Here is a 15,385-nt window from a genome sequence, read left to right on the forward strand (position 1 = left end):
TCCACACAAAAACATGCACACAGATATTTATAGAAGCTTTATTCTTAATTGCCAAAACTTGGAAGCAACCAAGATGCCCTTCTGTAGGTGAATGGAAAAATAAACTGTGGTACATTTAGATATTAGAATATATATTATTCAGCGCTAAAAAGAAATGAGCTATCAAGCCATGAAAAGACATGGAAGCACTTTAATTGCATATTACTGAGTGAAAGGAGACAATCTGAAACAGCTGCATTCTGTATGATTTCAGCTATATGACATTCTTGAAAAGGCAAAATTATGGAGACAATAAAAAGATCAGTGGTTGCCTGGGGGCAGTGTGAAAGGATAGAACACAAAATATATTTAGGGATGTGAACATATTTTTTATGATATTATAATGATGGATATGTGGCATTATACTTTTGTCCAAACTTATAAAAAGTATGATACCAAGAGTGAACTCTTAACTATGGACTTTAAGTGATTATGATCTATTGATTTATGTTCATCCTTGTTAAAAAAATATACGATTCTGGTGAGTGATGTTGATAATAGGGGAGGATATGTATGTGTGAAGAGGGGGAGTATATGAAAAATCTATTTATTCCTTTCCATTTTATTGCAAGCCTAAAACTGCTCTAAAAAATAAAGTCTTCAACAAAAATAAAAATTAATTTAAAAATTTAAAAATAAAAAGAATGTCAAAAGTGATAGAAAACGTGCAGAAGACAAAGTTATGAGTTTTTATTTGGAGAAGGTTGAGTTTGAGTTTGGGTATAAGAGCCTAAATAGAAGGCTGAGAGAGAAAAAGCTCTGGGTGTTGTCCATCTAGGTAGTAAGACCATAAACCCAGAAACAAAATAAAATAAAGGCCAATAAAATTATAATACTAGGGAAAAAAAAATTATAATACTAGGGACTTCCCTGCCAGTCCAGTAGTTAAGACTTTGCCTTCCAATGCAGGCGTGTGGGTTTGATCCCTGGTTGGGGAGCTAAGATCCCACATGCCTCGTGGCCAAAAAACCAAAACATAAAACAGAAGCAATATTGTAGCAAATTCAATAAAGACTTTTTAAATGGTCCACATCAAAAAAAAAATTTTTTTTTTCAAAAAATTACCATACTAAATTAACTAGAATTTCCTGATGATGCCTTATTAATTCTTTTATTGAGGATTCCACTCACTGCACATAACGGTCATCACATTCAGGGGAGAGAAAGGGAAGAGAGCATAAGCACTTGGGGGATTTATACCCAATTCCCATCAGAAATATTCTGAGCTTCTGAGGATGAACTGTGAATATTCGGGCATATGGCAATGTCCCTCATAAATGCAAATAATACTTATTTTAGATTTAGACTGTATGAATATCATAAAAACAAAACAAAATAAATGAAGCAATTTATCTTATTATTTTCAAAAGCAACGTAAAGACATAGAAGAGTTAAAGAAATAAATGCTATTCCATGCATAAAATAACAACACCTTTAGTTACAAAATATCATTAAAATATTTAAGGACAGAGAATGTTGATATGCAAACTAGAGGAAAATTAAGGCAACAAATTCAGTAAAGATGTGTCCATGGTTGCCCAAATTCCTGCAACTAATAATTTGTAGTTACCCTTTTGCCAAAACAATGCCTTGTTTGTTTGTTTGTTTGTTTTTGGTCAAAGATAAAGCAGAAGCCTTCCTTTATGGCAGGGAAAATGCACAGAGCAAAATTATATGTTGAAAATTAAAACAGCACAAACTAATATAGCATTAAAAACAGATTTCACTAAATTTAAAGGAAACTTTTTATGGAGGAATTATTGTAGAAAAGCAATCACTTATTATGAAAAACACTTTAAAATGGACTATAAAAAAATACCTTATTTGGAAAGTCAATGAATCAGAAGTCATAAGTCTACAAGAAACAAAATGTCCTTTCTTGTTGACAGTTGACAAACTCATTAAATTGTTAGATGTACCATGAACTTTATTATCAGATATCTTCTGTAAAGGATCCATGGAGTAAAAAGAACTTGGCTGACAAAGAAGAGAAAGCTATTTGAACACTACACTATAATTTCCCTATGTTTCAGGCAGAATACTGTATTTTAATTTTTATTTATGGATTTATTCGCACAGTGAATTCAATATACATTCCATTTTACTCTAGTTAAATCTCACTAAAAAAATTATTATTTGGTTTTCCTCCTTTAATATAAGTAGTGGTATACATATGTCAAATATACTTTCTGTGTCTGTTTCACTTCAAAGAATACTTTCATTACTAATTTTGTAAACTTAAAAAAAAAAAGGCAAAATAGTAAATATGCATATAAAGAAGTGACAGATGTACATTTTCCTGAAAAACATAAAGAAAATAAGGAGAACATAATTCTATATATATACATTTTTAAATGTTTAAATACTTCTGGAAACCAAACTAATAATAATTATATTCTACATATACAAACAACAGCCTCCACAAGGGAGACAATCATTACAAACAAGTACTAATTTCACTTCTTTAGCCTACAAAGAGCAGTCATATTTCATTTTTTATGTCAGTTTGGTGAAAATATGTAGAAGTTTTTGACATTAGCTGTGTAATAGTCACTTTTCCCTGAACTAAAAATCAGAAAACACAGACAAAGGATTTTATGCCACTTTGAAGTGTAAGGGGAAATGTGGGTTGTTAGACACTGAAATGCTGGAATTTCCAGGTAATTGTGTTGGTTTACAAATGACAGTGGTGCTAACCAGGACTTTATAATGAAAATTTAATTATTAAAGGGGCTATAAAATTCAAGATAATTACTGGAATAACTTTGGCTAGCAAGATAGCTTTTAGGAAAAAATCTGGATTTAAGCCCACAAAACAAACTAATTAATGAGTCATAATATTCACATTATAAGAGGATTCTTAATTATAGGGTCATTGACATAAATGCTTTATGGGATTTTCTAAATTTTGTATAGCTTACATTCCATCAAGCAGTCTATCAAACAACCTGTATTATAACTAAAAACAAAAAGAACACTTTCCTGAGAAAAATATTTACGCAATTACAAGAATTAATTTAAATGATCACTTGTGGTTGAGTTCTAATTTATCAAATTTATCAGAGTTAAAACAGCATTAAAAACACATTTTAATAATACAAAATTGCATCACATCAATGGACAATCTAATATTGACTGAGGAAATAAAGAAAACTCATTAAGTGCCTACTATGTACCAGACACTTGCTGTGATACACAGTTTATATATTCTACCTTATTTTAATTCATAGTACTATCAGATAAAGTTGGCATTACAGTATTAAAATCATTCCATAGCTTGCAAAGGTGATTCTCAGAGTTAATCATGGTAGTTCAGAGCGAGAGCTCTGGAATCAGGCTCTCAGAATTAGAATTCTGGTCCTAATCTACCACTTAAATCTCTGTGACCTTCAACAAGGTACTCAATTTTTATCTCTCTCATCAGCAGAACAGGATAAAATGAGGTAATACAATTACAAACAGCTACTGGCACACAGTAAGTACTCAGTAAATGCCTTGTGCTACTACTACATACGCTCAGATAGCCCCATCACCTAAGAACAGAGAGTACATAATAGGACACTAGGTTGAGCCTTAGTCTCACACCAAAAGAAGGCTTGAGAACTACTCTCTTAGTGTATTTTTAATCCTTTGATATATAAAAACCTATTTATACCTTGTGCCAGAAAACATATTTTTTCAAAGCACATTCTTCGTAAGTCAAACAAATGAGGAAGATTTGTTTTGCTTTCTATGATCTATAGAATTTAGAAACACATACTCAAACAAAAGGGGTTTTGGGGCCAAGTCAGAGAAAGACAGGACATTTACAGACAATATATATGATCATCCAAACCAAAGGAAAATGAAATTTCTAATTCAATGAGTCATTCCTAAACACAAAATGCAAAAGCTATGATTATTTCAAGATTGGAGTTATACTTCTTGAAATCATTTATTAAACATTTGTTCATATCTATACATTAAATAAATATTTACTAAATGTCTAGTGAAAGGTAATTTGTTTAATTATTGCTCTCAATGATAGCTGGACAGAATGGGGTCGATCGACCAGTCCAATATAAAATAGTATTAATCCCTGAGGAATGACAAAACTTGCAAATAGCTTTCATCACTTGGCAGAATTACTCAAGATGATCATGGTGCTTGAGAATCATTACGAATAGTCTGAAATCACTACAACAACTACATACTGGCATTATTTACTTATTCAAAACAAAATTACATTAAAAATACTGTATGTGTTGCCACAAGCTATTTAACTCAGTTCAGTAACATTTATTCCTCTTGTGGTTCATTTTTTGTTCGTTTGTTTCACAAAGGCTAAACTACATGTTAAAAGAAAAAGCAATATAAAGTGTTATTCCTGGAGATTTAAATACTAATGGGGTACCTACAAAATCCAAAAATCAGCTAAAGAAAAATCATCTTAAACCCTTGAAAGCTTTTTTAACTTGGTACTGACTTCAAAACTTGAGTTAACACATTCCTCAATTTTAAACCACTATATCTAGAAAATAGATGGTTCACAATCAGTTTTCATCACTACAACTGAAATTCAAAATATAAGTCCTACTTCATCACTTAAATAACTAATTCTCCATTATAAATAACATTATTGGTAGAACATTTCAAATATAAAGTAACACGGCCCCTATTATAACAATCAGTCTCTATGATTGATGATATATATTTTAAAATATAAAACTGTACTATTAGAGATAATCTAGATTACCTAACCCATTGTCATCATAATAACAAAACCAGCATGTATGTCAATCTACATATTTTGTTGCATTTAATTTAAAAAATCCAGTGAGCTATTATTATCCTCTCTATATATAATATTCTATATTGTTCTATTATAATGGTAGAAACTGAAACACAAAATAGTTAATAACACTTAAAGTTGTGTAAATAATAAATAGTAAACGAGGGATTTGAAGCCAAGTCTGTCTGACTTGAAAGTCCGCACATACAACAACTGTAACATGTAGCTTTCATGATAAAACAAAGCCACAAAATTTCTCCTGCACAAATAAAGCCTATTTTTAAAGGCTCCAGAAAATAAGATTATTCCTTCAATAAATTATTTTAATATTACGCCCCCTATATACAGTAAAACTCATCAATGATTAGAACAATAATAAAGTAGTGCCAACAGAGGTGAGGCTTATATAAACAATAAAAAGTTTCATAAACAGGGACTACTGAGTGGAGGAAAGTGCATGGAAACTAAGACACTTTAGCTTGAAACACAAAGGCAAAGAATTAACTTATTTTACAGTTTAGCTCAATTTCTCCAAAAAGTAAGCAAGAATTAGATAATATTGCAATTTGGGGCATGTATTTATTATACAAAAAGATTTTCCAGAAAAGGTACATAAAATTTTGTCCAAGATTTTTAAAGTTCAAATATTCTCATTCATCTAGAAGAGTTTAAAACTAACTAAAAATAAGATAACATATCGTATTTTAAGTTCTCATTCATATATATGAATTTAAGATATAGCCAGAAAATAAGAAATTCTATCAACCATTGCCCTAAAGCTAAGAATTTATGTTCTTCAAGTAGAGGGGGACATCCCATTTAAAAATCTGCCTTTAACATTTTAAAAACTGAGACAGTATCACCACCAAAATGGTGCCCCTCAAAACTAAATATAACAAAAGATTGAATTACTAATACACACAATTGTCCACTAAAGAGCCAACCTCAGACATCACGGGCTTTGAAACAATTAATGAAAAAGTATTAGATAAGAATTCAAAGAAGCACATAAGTGAATCACAGGGTAGGGTTGAAATTGTGTATGTATTATTACTGAAAAGGAAAGTGGTACATTTCTTATTATATGTTTTCTATTGGCCATAAACTAAGAACACATATATCACTGAAAAAGTTAGTTATTACATGGAAAAATTAACATGAATGATATAAAAGAACTAAAAACAAACAAACCAAAATCAAAATCAGAAAGCTGATCCCTTCCACTGCCTTTTATCTCCATGATGAAATAAATACAATTTAAATGTCAAAATATAATATAAACACTAAAATGAGTTTTAAAGACAGGCAATGAAAAATAACCACGTGCCTTGGATGAATGGACCAGATAACGTGTTAAATATGGTTTTAGCACTAAGATTTTATAGTAACTACTCATGATGATATAAATTATTATAATCATTTTAGTTATAGCATCTCAAACTGCATAATCTTTCTAATTTTTCTACCCAAAGCAAAACATTATACTTCAGGTTAAAATAATTATGGACTTAATTCATATGAAATATTTAAATTACACATGGAGTTTTCTAATTGCTACTTCATCTCTAACTTCTTTTCACAGCACTTACTAGGTTTTAAATTACTGATCATAATGTGTACTAGTTCACTTCGATGACAAAGAGCAAAACATTTTGAATTTAAATTAGGACTGGAATTTAAAAGTTTCACTTTTCCACTAAGCTGATCCGCCTCCCAATAAAAGTATGTAAGACCTTATAACAAAGTAATATCTCAGCAGGACATGGCCTCAAGATTCCTTTTCACTTCAAAACGCCAACCTCTACGTTATCTTGATATAAAAGAAGCATGACCCATGGATGGTAGCTGACTATTGTAAAGGTACAGGTCACATTTACATTTAGATTTATACTTTACATAAAGATGGTCCCAACACAGGGATAATATTATTAGCAACACTAAGACAGAATTTTGTTAATAGTTAATTTAAATAATTAATAGGAGAAAATCATAGGTAACACTTCAATGGACTTTAAATTGTTCCCATCTTAGTTTCATTCACTAGTTTTTCTATGAATTCAAAATTGGATGATTGATAAAGAATCTCATGTATATGTGTACATACTAATGAAGTATTCCTATATTACTATTTAGTAAACTAAATTAATGTTTACCTATATAACTTTCCCTTTAAATTCTCCAAACATAGCAATGTACACAAATAGCTATTAAAATTCAGATTTAACTTATGACGTATATGATTCTAAGATACAAGATTAAATCAGAGTTTGATACACGAGGTATTTTTTAATTTAAAAAAGAGAAGCTATAAAATTTGCACATGATATCAATCTAATTAGAAGATTCTGAATACATAAAACATGGATATGCCACTGGTTAGATTTAGGTTATCAAACATGATCTATATATAAGAAGAAGCTAATATCACTTAATACTGTGCTACTCTTATGGCACTAGCATTATAGAATAATACCAATATTTAAGATATAAATTATGTGTTATTAAATACTATTCTTGAGAATAAACTTTACTCTAGTAATTTTATTTAATCTGACAGGATTTCACGGACAATCCAAACAATGGGCATTTGCAAAGGGTAAGGTCAGGACTAACACTTTTCCTCAACTTCATAATATAATCACTATGCTACACCTAGTAAGAATTCTTCATTTATTATCAAGGAAGTCACTCCTTTGTGGTTATAAAAATCTAAGTGTCAGGCTTTTTTACATTGTGGAAATATATATCTGCCTTAATTCTAAAGAAACTTTTATTAGCACCTCAAGGATAAAAACCAGTATTATAATACATTTACACAGCACCAAGTGCACCATGCATAATCTAAGCGAGGAAAAAATGGCATAACTTATATATTCAAAGAAAACTTACCAGACAGTTGTTTCCACTTGACTGTCATTGAGCTGCCGGTTGTCCAGTTGTGCAAAAAGTGGGAAAAGCACTTGAATTCCTCCAATTGAATGAATTGCACTATGAATTGAATGTGTAACTATAGCTTTTACATCCTATGTTCAAAAACAAAAATGTTTATTACATTTTCTGAAGCATAATGTTATCACTATTTGCTTGTTCCAAACAACTTTGTAAGAAAATTAAATAAAATAGATATTTTAAAATCTATTTTTAAAATTTAAAAATCAAAATTATATAATTTTGATACACATATAAAATAAAAGTTTGAAATATCTTTGCTAATCACTTAAATTTGAAAACAAGTTGAGAGATTTTTACAAAGAAAATATGAAGTTCTAAATCCAAATATATTTTAGAATAAGAGACTCATAATGAATGTAAAGACACTCAGGCAATTTTTTTTTTTTTTTTTAACCCCACATTTGTTCATTTATTTATTTTTGTCTGTGTTGGGTCTTCGTTTCTGTGCGAGGGCTTTCCCTAGTTGTGGCAAGCGGGGGCCACTCTTCATCGCGGTGCGCGGGCCTCTCACTATCGCGGCCTCTCTTGTTGCAGAGCACAGGCTCCAGACGCGCAGGCTCAGTAGTTGTGGCTCACGGGCCTAGTTGCTCCGCGGCATGTGGGATCCTCCCAGACCAGGGCTCGAACCCGTGTCCCCTGCATTAGCAGGCAGATTCTCAACGACTGCGCCACCAGGGAAGCCCTCAGGCAATTTTTATGTTAGGGAGTTACACATTCTTAAAGCAAAGTATTTTTTAATATCTGCAATTATCTATTTAGCTAATTCACTGATTTTATTTCAAAGGATATAACACATATAACAGAAAAGACAGATTTTCTACTAAGGAGACAAGTCCAGGGTAAAATATATTGCCAAAACAAAGTAGAAGGCAAAAACATCATTCAAAGAACTAGAAAACCAAAAAAGAAAAACAAAGAGCAACTGGAGATTTCTAGATGAGCAATGTTTAATATGTAAAATAAAGACATAGTGCTGATGAGAACATGAAGACTAAGCTACTATTCACCCACCTGGAGCATTAGAGCATGTGGGGAATGCACAAAAATCGATGCATTTTCCTTTGGTGATGATTCCAGGCACAGTTGAGCATCTGTGGCCTTAGCGTTATATGTAAATGCGATACTACTTGCAAGTTTCCCATCATACAGAACCTGTTTATGATGTTCTGCCAAATGAATATCACTCTCAGATTTAAACTTGAAGGTGCTCTGAAAAAACAAAACTAAATTAAACACTCTTTAAATGCAACATAATAAAACTCTCAAGTTTTAAAGAAGAGAAACATTTTAAACATTTAAACAACAGAAACATAATAAACAATTTGTTGTGACCCTTCCATGTGTCAGGCACTAGTCACTGGTATTATTTTGTTATTCTCACTTCAGTTCTATGAGTTAAATTTTATTATGCTAATAAACATGCTCAGATCTTCATATTCTCATTTTATTAAGTGTTTTTGTGTGTGTGTGTGGAACGTTTTTATCTTATTTATTTACTTTTTATAACATCTTTATTGGAGTATAATTGCTTTACAATGGTGTTAGTTTCTGCTATATAACAAAGTGAATCAGCTATACACATACATATATCCCCATATCTCCTCCCTCTTGCGTCTCCCTCCCACCCTTCCTCCCTATTCCACCCCTCTAGGTGGTCACAAAGCACGAGTTGATCTTTATTAAGTTTTTGATTATTTATAAAATAATTTTATTAGAATATTATAAAGCCAGATGATATTAAATGTAAATAGGATTTTACTTTAATAATTCATAACATAAATTTAATTTTGCTTGTTAACAGTTTCAAAAGTATTTATAGAAGTAAGTAGTGGCTGGCACATGAATTACTAATATAGAAATGGCTATAATGGTTATCATTTGAGACTAAAAAAACGTTTATTCACAAAAATATGTCTTTACTATAAAAAGTTTATCAAGATAGTGAATATCAATGCTACTCCACAAAAAAATCACGATGGCCATGTTAAACCCCTAAAGAATAGATGACAATTACAATAGGAAATTCAAACAAAAAATTCTTTTAAAAAATATTTTAATGAAATTATGAGTTAACTATATTAGGTAATAATACTGCAATACAAAATCCATCTGACTGCCTTCTTCACTGGTTGCCTTAGTACTGTAAAATAAATATTTTAATATGTATTTCAGTAAAATCATAAATGCTCAAAATGTTTAAAATTTGGGTTTTTTTGGATGCTAATTTTTAAAAATTTTTACTGGAGTATACTTGATTTAAAATGTTGTGTTAGTTTATGCTGTACAGCAAAGTGAATCAGTTATACATATACCTACATCCGCTCTTTTGTAGATTCTTTTCTCATATAGGTTATTGCAGTAAGTCCCCTACATATGAACCTTCAAGTTGTGAGCTTTCAAAGATGTGAACTGTGTTCGCATGTCCAATCACGTAAGTTAATTCACGTGTCTGGCGTACATTGTCATGTGGGTGCATCCGCTACAAGTGGTTGTGCTTTTGTGTACTTTACTGTACAGTACCATATAGAGTACAGTAGTACAGTATTTTTATTTCAAGCCCAGGATGTCCGGAAGCAAACATCTATTGTTGACGATCCTTCAGCTCTACCATCTCCCTCCTCCAGTCAGTAACTCTTCTTGCCTGTTCACTCAATGCCAGCCCCTGTATGTCTGCTGTTGTACTGTACTACTATACTTTTCAAGGTACTGTACTTTAAGATTAAAAATGTTTTCTTTATTTTTTGTGTTTGTTTTTTAATGTATTATTTGTGTGAAAAGTATTATAAACCTATTCCGGTACAGTACTATATAAACGACTGTGTAAGCTGGGTAACTAGGCTAACTTTGTTGGACTTAAAGAACAAATCAGACTTACAAAAGAGCTCTCAGAACGGAACTCATTCGTATGTATGGGACTTACTACAGAGTAATGAGAAGAGTTCCCTGAGCTATACTACTGTAGGTCCTTATTAGTTCTCTATTTTATATATAGTAGTGTGTATATGTCAGTCCCAACATTTGTTTCTAACTCAATCTTTTAAAAGTAAAATTTCACAAATATGTTAGAATTTAACTTATTTCGTGAGCCAATGATCAAAAGCACAATTAATTATTTTAGAGGAGTAAAACAAATGAGTTAATTTATAGAAATAAAATTATTTAGCTGAGGGGATTTGGGGGAAGAGTATACAGAACATTGAGACACAGGGGAAGCTGACCAAATAATGAAAGACTACAGGAGTTGGATAACCCAAAAGCAAATTGTAGTACAATCAAGTAGAGAAGTGATGCCTCCTTATGTTGATGATATTTTACTAAAAAAAGCAATGTGTAAATGATGGGAGTAGCAACTGGAAAAAGAGCAACATATGTTCTAGCTTAGTAGAGCTACCTTAAACTAAGGATTTTTTTAAAAATTTGACATCAAAAGCAAAGGCAACAAAAGCAAAAATTAACAAGTGGGACTATATCAAACTACAAAGCTTCTGCACAGCAACAAAGGAAACCATCAACAAAATGAAAAGGAAGCCTACCAACTAGGAGAGAGTATTTGCAAATCATGTATCTGATAAGGGGTTAATATATAAAATATAAAAAGAACTCATATAACTCAACAGCAAAGAAACAATTCATTTAAGAAATGGGCAGAAGATGTGAACAGACATTTTTCTGAAAAAGACATAAGACACAGATGGCCCATTTGTCAGAGATGACAAATGTTGGTGAGGATGTATAGAAAAGCAGAGAATGGCAAGGATGTCCAGGGATAAATGAATGAACAAAGAAAAAGTGGTATATATGTACATTGAAATGTTATTCAGCCATAAAAAAAAGAATGATATCTTGCCATTTACAACAACATGCATGGACCTTAAGGGCCTTTTGCAAAGTGAAATAAGTCAGACAGAAAAAGACAAATATCATATGATCCCACTTGTATGTGGAACCTAAAAATAATAATAATAATAAAACAACGAACTCATAGATACAGAGAACAGATAGGTGGTTGCCAGAGACAAGGAGGAGGGCGGTGGAAAAATGGATGAAGGGGGTCAAAAGGTACAAACTTCCAGTTATAAAATGAGTAAATCATGGGAATGTAATACACAGCACGGTGACTACAGTTAACAATACTGTATGATATATTTGAAAGCTGCTAAAAGAATAGATTTTAAAAGGTCTCATTACAAGAAAAAAGATTTGTAACTATGTATGGTGATGAATGTTAACTAGACTTATTGTGGTGATCATGTTGCAATATATTCAAATATCCAATCATCATGTTGTACACCTGAAACTAATATAATGTTACATATCAATTATATCTTAATTTTTAAAAGTCAAAAAAGTAAAAAGAAAGAAGGAAGTTCTGTAGAGAAATTTATACAGCAAACTAAAGATGAGATCATGAGTAGAAGAATTAAGATTACACAAAAAAGGTTTGAACTGGGTGTGCATACTTCAGATATCTTGATTATCATCCGTAACTGTTGCTTTTCCAATTGTTTTGTTGTAGATAGGGCCCATGGGAAATATCTAAAGGCTTCACCAGAAATATTGTTCATTATGAAGCATAAGTCAATATAAGGTAGGTCTATCCTAACACTATCCCCAAGTATCTTATAAAACATTTTACTCATGAAGCATGTATCCAACGATCAGATTATTCTGATGCTCCAGTTTTTGGGTTTTTTGTTTTGTTTTGTTTATTTTAGGGCCACTTTCTAGAGGAGATTTTGCTTCCTAATTACAGACTTTGCTTACTGGTAATTTTTTAAAATAAAATGTGGGCATTTCTGATAAATTTATACAAAAACTCTTTTTCAATTAGTAAATGAAATATAAATAGCCCCATTAGATGATTTTATGCTGGTGTAATAAGAATCCTTCAAATACGGTATTGCTAATAGGATGATTTTTTTCAGCTGCAACAGATATTCATTCTTCGAACATGAATTCATATTAATAATGTTTACTCACAAATTTTTGCCCCAACAGTGAAATGCATGAAATAGTGAATCTAAGCAACATGCTACAGTGTTCACTAATAATGAAGCATTTTAAATTTAAAAATGTATCCTAAAATATAAGCGACACCAGCAAAAACATGGCAAATTAGATTACTTGTTTGCTTAAAATATGCTAAGATTACAGTCCTCCATATTAATTTAAAACATAAAATGTAATGTTAACTCTCCTTTTATGAGCTTTCAAAATAAATCTATATTTTAAGAATTTATTTTCCTAAATAAAATTCTATGCTTATGGCAGCGGTCCCCAACCTTTTTAGCACGAGGGACCGGTTTCATGGAAGACAATTTTTCAATGGACCAGGAGTCGGGGAATGGTTTCAGGATGATTCAACTGCATTACATTTATTGTGCACTTTATTTCTATTATTACTACATTGTAATATATAATGAAATCATTATACAACTCACCATAATGCAGAATCAGTGGGAGCCCTGCGCTTTTCACTTGCCATTCACTGATAGGGTTTTGATTTGAGTCTGCAAGCAATTGTTTATTATGATCTCTGTGCAGTCAAACCTCTCTGCTAATGATAATCTGTATCTGCAACTAATCCCCAGCACTAGCATCACTGCCTCAGCTCCACCTCATCATCAAGCATTAGACTCTCATAAGGACCACGCAACCTAGATCCCTTGCATGCGCAGTTCACAGTAGGGTTCTTGCTCCTATGAGAATCGAATGCCGCCACTGATCTGACAGGAGGCGGAGCTCAGGCGGTAATGTGAGTGATGGGCAGCGGCTGTAAATACAGATAAACCTTCACTCACTAACCCGCCGCTCACCTCCTGCTGTGCGGCCGCGTTCCTAACAGGCCACGGACGGCTACCGGTCTGTGGCCCAGGGGTTGGGGACCCCTGGCTTATGGAACAAAAAATAATTATTAGTATTAGTATCAAAATGTCTAGGAAATAGAAATTAAAAGTATAAATAAATGTATTTCAGAATTTCTCTAAAAAGGAAGCATGTAAAAACGTTAAATATGTTATATAATCCTCAAATTGTCTGTTAACATGTCGAAGTGACAGGGCATCAAATAACATGACTTCCTAATTCTGATGAGCTGTCATATTTACTGTTTTTAACAGAGAGATATAAGAATCCGACCCTTGGGAGAAGGATGCAGGTAAATAACATAGATAGTAAAACAGACTTTACAAAAAAGTAGATGAAAATTGTTTTTAGACCACACACATTGTTATATCTAAAATTTTGAAGAAGTTAAACCTGAAATTCTTTTCAAAGATTTAGATACCCCAAAGTCTCTGCTTGTAACCAGAATTCATGCTGAAGGCAACCATATTTAATTGATGCCTACCATTAGACAATTTTCACAGTTCACCATGCTATACCACCTAAAATTTCCAGTGGAGCTTCAAGAGCAGCTTACAAATTTCAAATTGACTCTAACCTATTGTTATATATTGCTAAACTTCTGACATTTTATTATTCTACCTGTTAAACAGCCCATCATGGGTAAAGACTGGCATAGCCATCTTTGTTTTCTGTGAAAGCTCAATCAAGTGTTGATGAGTGAGTTATTGCATCCACTATGGAAACAAGTATGGAGGTTCCTCAAAAAATTAAAAACAAAACTTCCATATGATCCAGCAATTCCACTTCTGGATATTTATCTGAAGAAAACAAGAACACTAACTCAAAAAGATATATGCACCCCCATGTTCACTGCAAAGTTATTTACAATAGCCAAGACATGGAAGCAAACTAAGCAGCCATTGATGGATGAATGAAGAAAAGATGGTATTAAGTATTCAGCTATAAAAAAAGGACAGCTTGAAATTTGAAACAACACGGATGGACCTTGAGGGCATTATGCCAAGTGAAATAAGTCAGAGAAGGACAAACATCACCTATCTGTGGAATCTAAAAATCGAGCTCTAGATAACAGAGAACAGACTGGTGATTGCCAGAGGCAAGGGGGGAGGGGGTGGGAAAAATGGGTGAAGGTGGTCAAAAAGTACAAACTTCTAGTTATAAGATGAATAAATGCTGGGTATATAATGCACAGCATGTTGATTATAGTTAACAATACTATACTTGAAAGTTCCTAGGAAAGTAGATTTTAAAAGTTCTTCATACACACACAAAATTATAACTTTGTGAGGTGATGGATTTGTTAATTAGCCTTATTGTGATAAATCATTTTGCAACATATACACATATCAAATCATTAGGTTGTAGACCTTAAACTAAGAAATGTTATGTATCAATTGTATTTCAATAAAACTGGACAAAAAGCTTTAAAAAATTTAAAAAAAACAGAAATACCACATTGTCTGTACAGTACAATATAGTTAAAAGCCGTAACTTCAAAACCAATCAGACTTGAGTTTGAATCCCAACTCTGTCACCTACAGATAACCACCCACAAGTTATCTGCCTCTCATCTGCTACACACCCAATATATAAAATAATATAAATAAAGCACTATGAACAATACCTGGTACTTTTAAAGCAAAATGGTAGCTGCTATTATCACTATTTCCTTTTCTACTTAATATCATACATTTTCTTTGTTAATTTTTTTCTTAAATGTTACTGATAAAACATTTACCATAAATGTTATGGTAA

General features: G+C 32.0%; 1 protein-coding gene across 6 annotated transcripts in view; it reads right to left on the minus strand.

Annotated features, from left to right (window-relative positions):
- Nucleotides 1–15,385, minus strand: part of NBEA (neurobeachin) — a 631,767-nt gene that overhangs the window by 507,018 nt on the left and 109,364 nt on the right. For all 6 annotated transcript variants that reach the window (XM_057532889.1, XM_057532888.1, XM_057532885.1 and 3 more), the window contains exons 9-10: nucleotides 8,774–8,971; nucleotides 7,700–7,833 (exon numbers count right to left, since the gene is read on the minus strand). In XM_057532889.1, coding sequence (XP_057388872.1) covers nucleotides 7,700–7,833; nucleotides 8,774–8,971 — 332 coding nt within the window. The remainder of the gene's footprint in view (nucleotides 1–7,699; nucleotides 7,834–8,773; nucleotides 8,972–15,385) is intronic.

The sequence above is a fragment of the Balaenoptera acutorostrata genome, chromosome 18, assembly GCF_949987535.1.
Source record: "Balaenoptera acutorostrata chromosome 18, mBalAcu1.1, whole genome shotgun sequence".
NCBI classification, from domain to species: Eukaryota; Metazoa; Chordata; class Mammalia; order Artiodactyla; family Balaenopteridae; genus Balaenoptera; species Balaenoptera acutorostrata.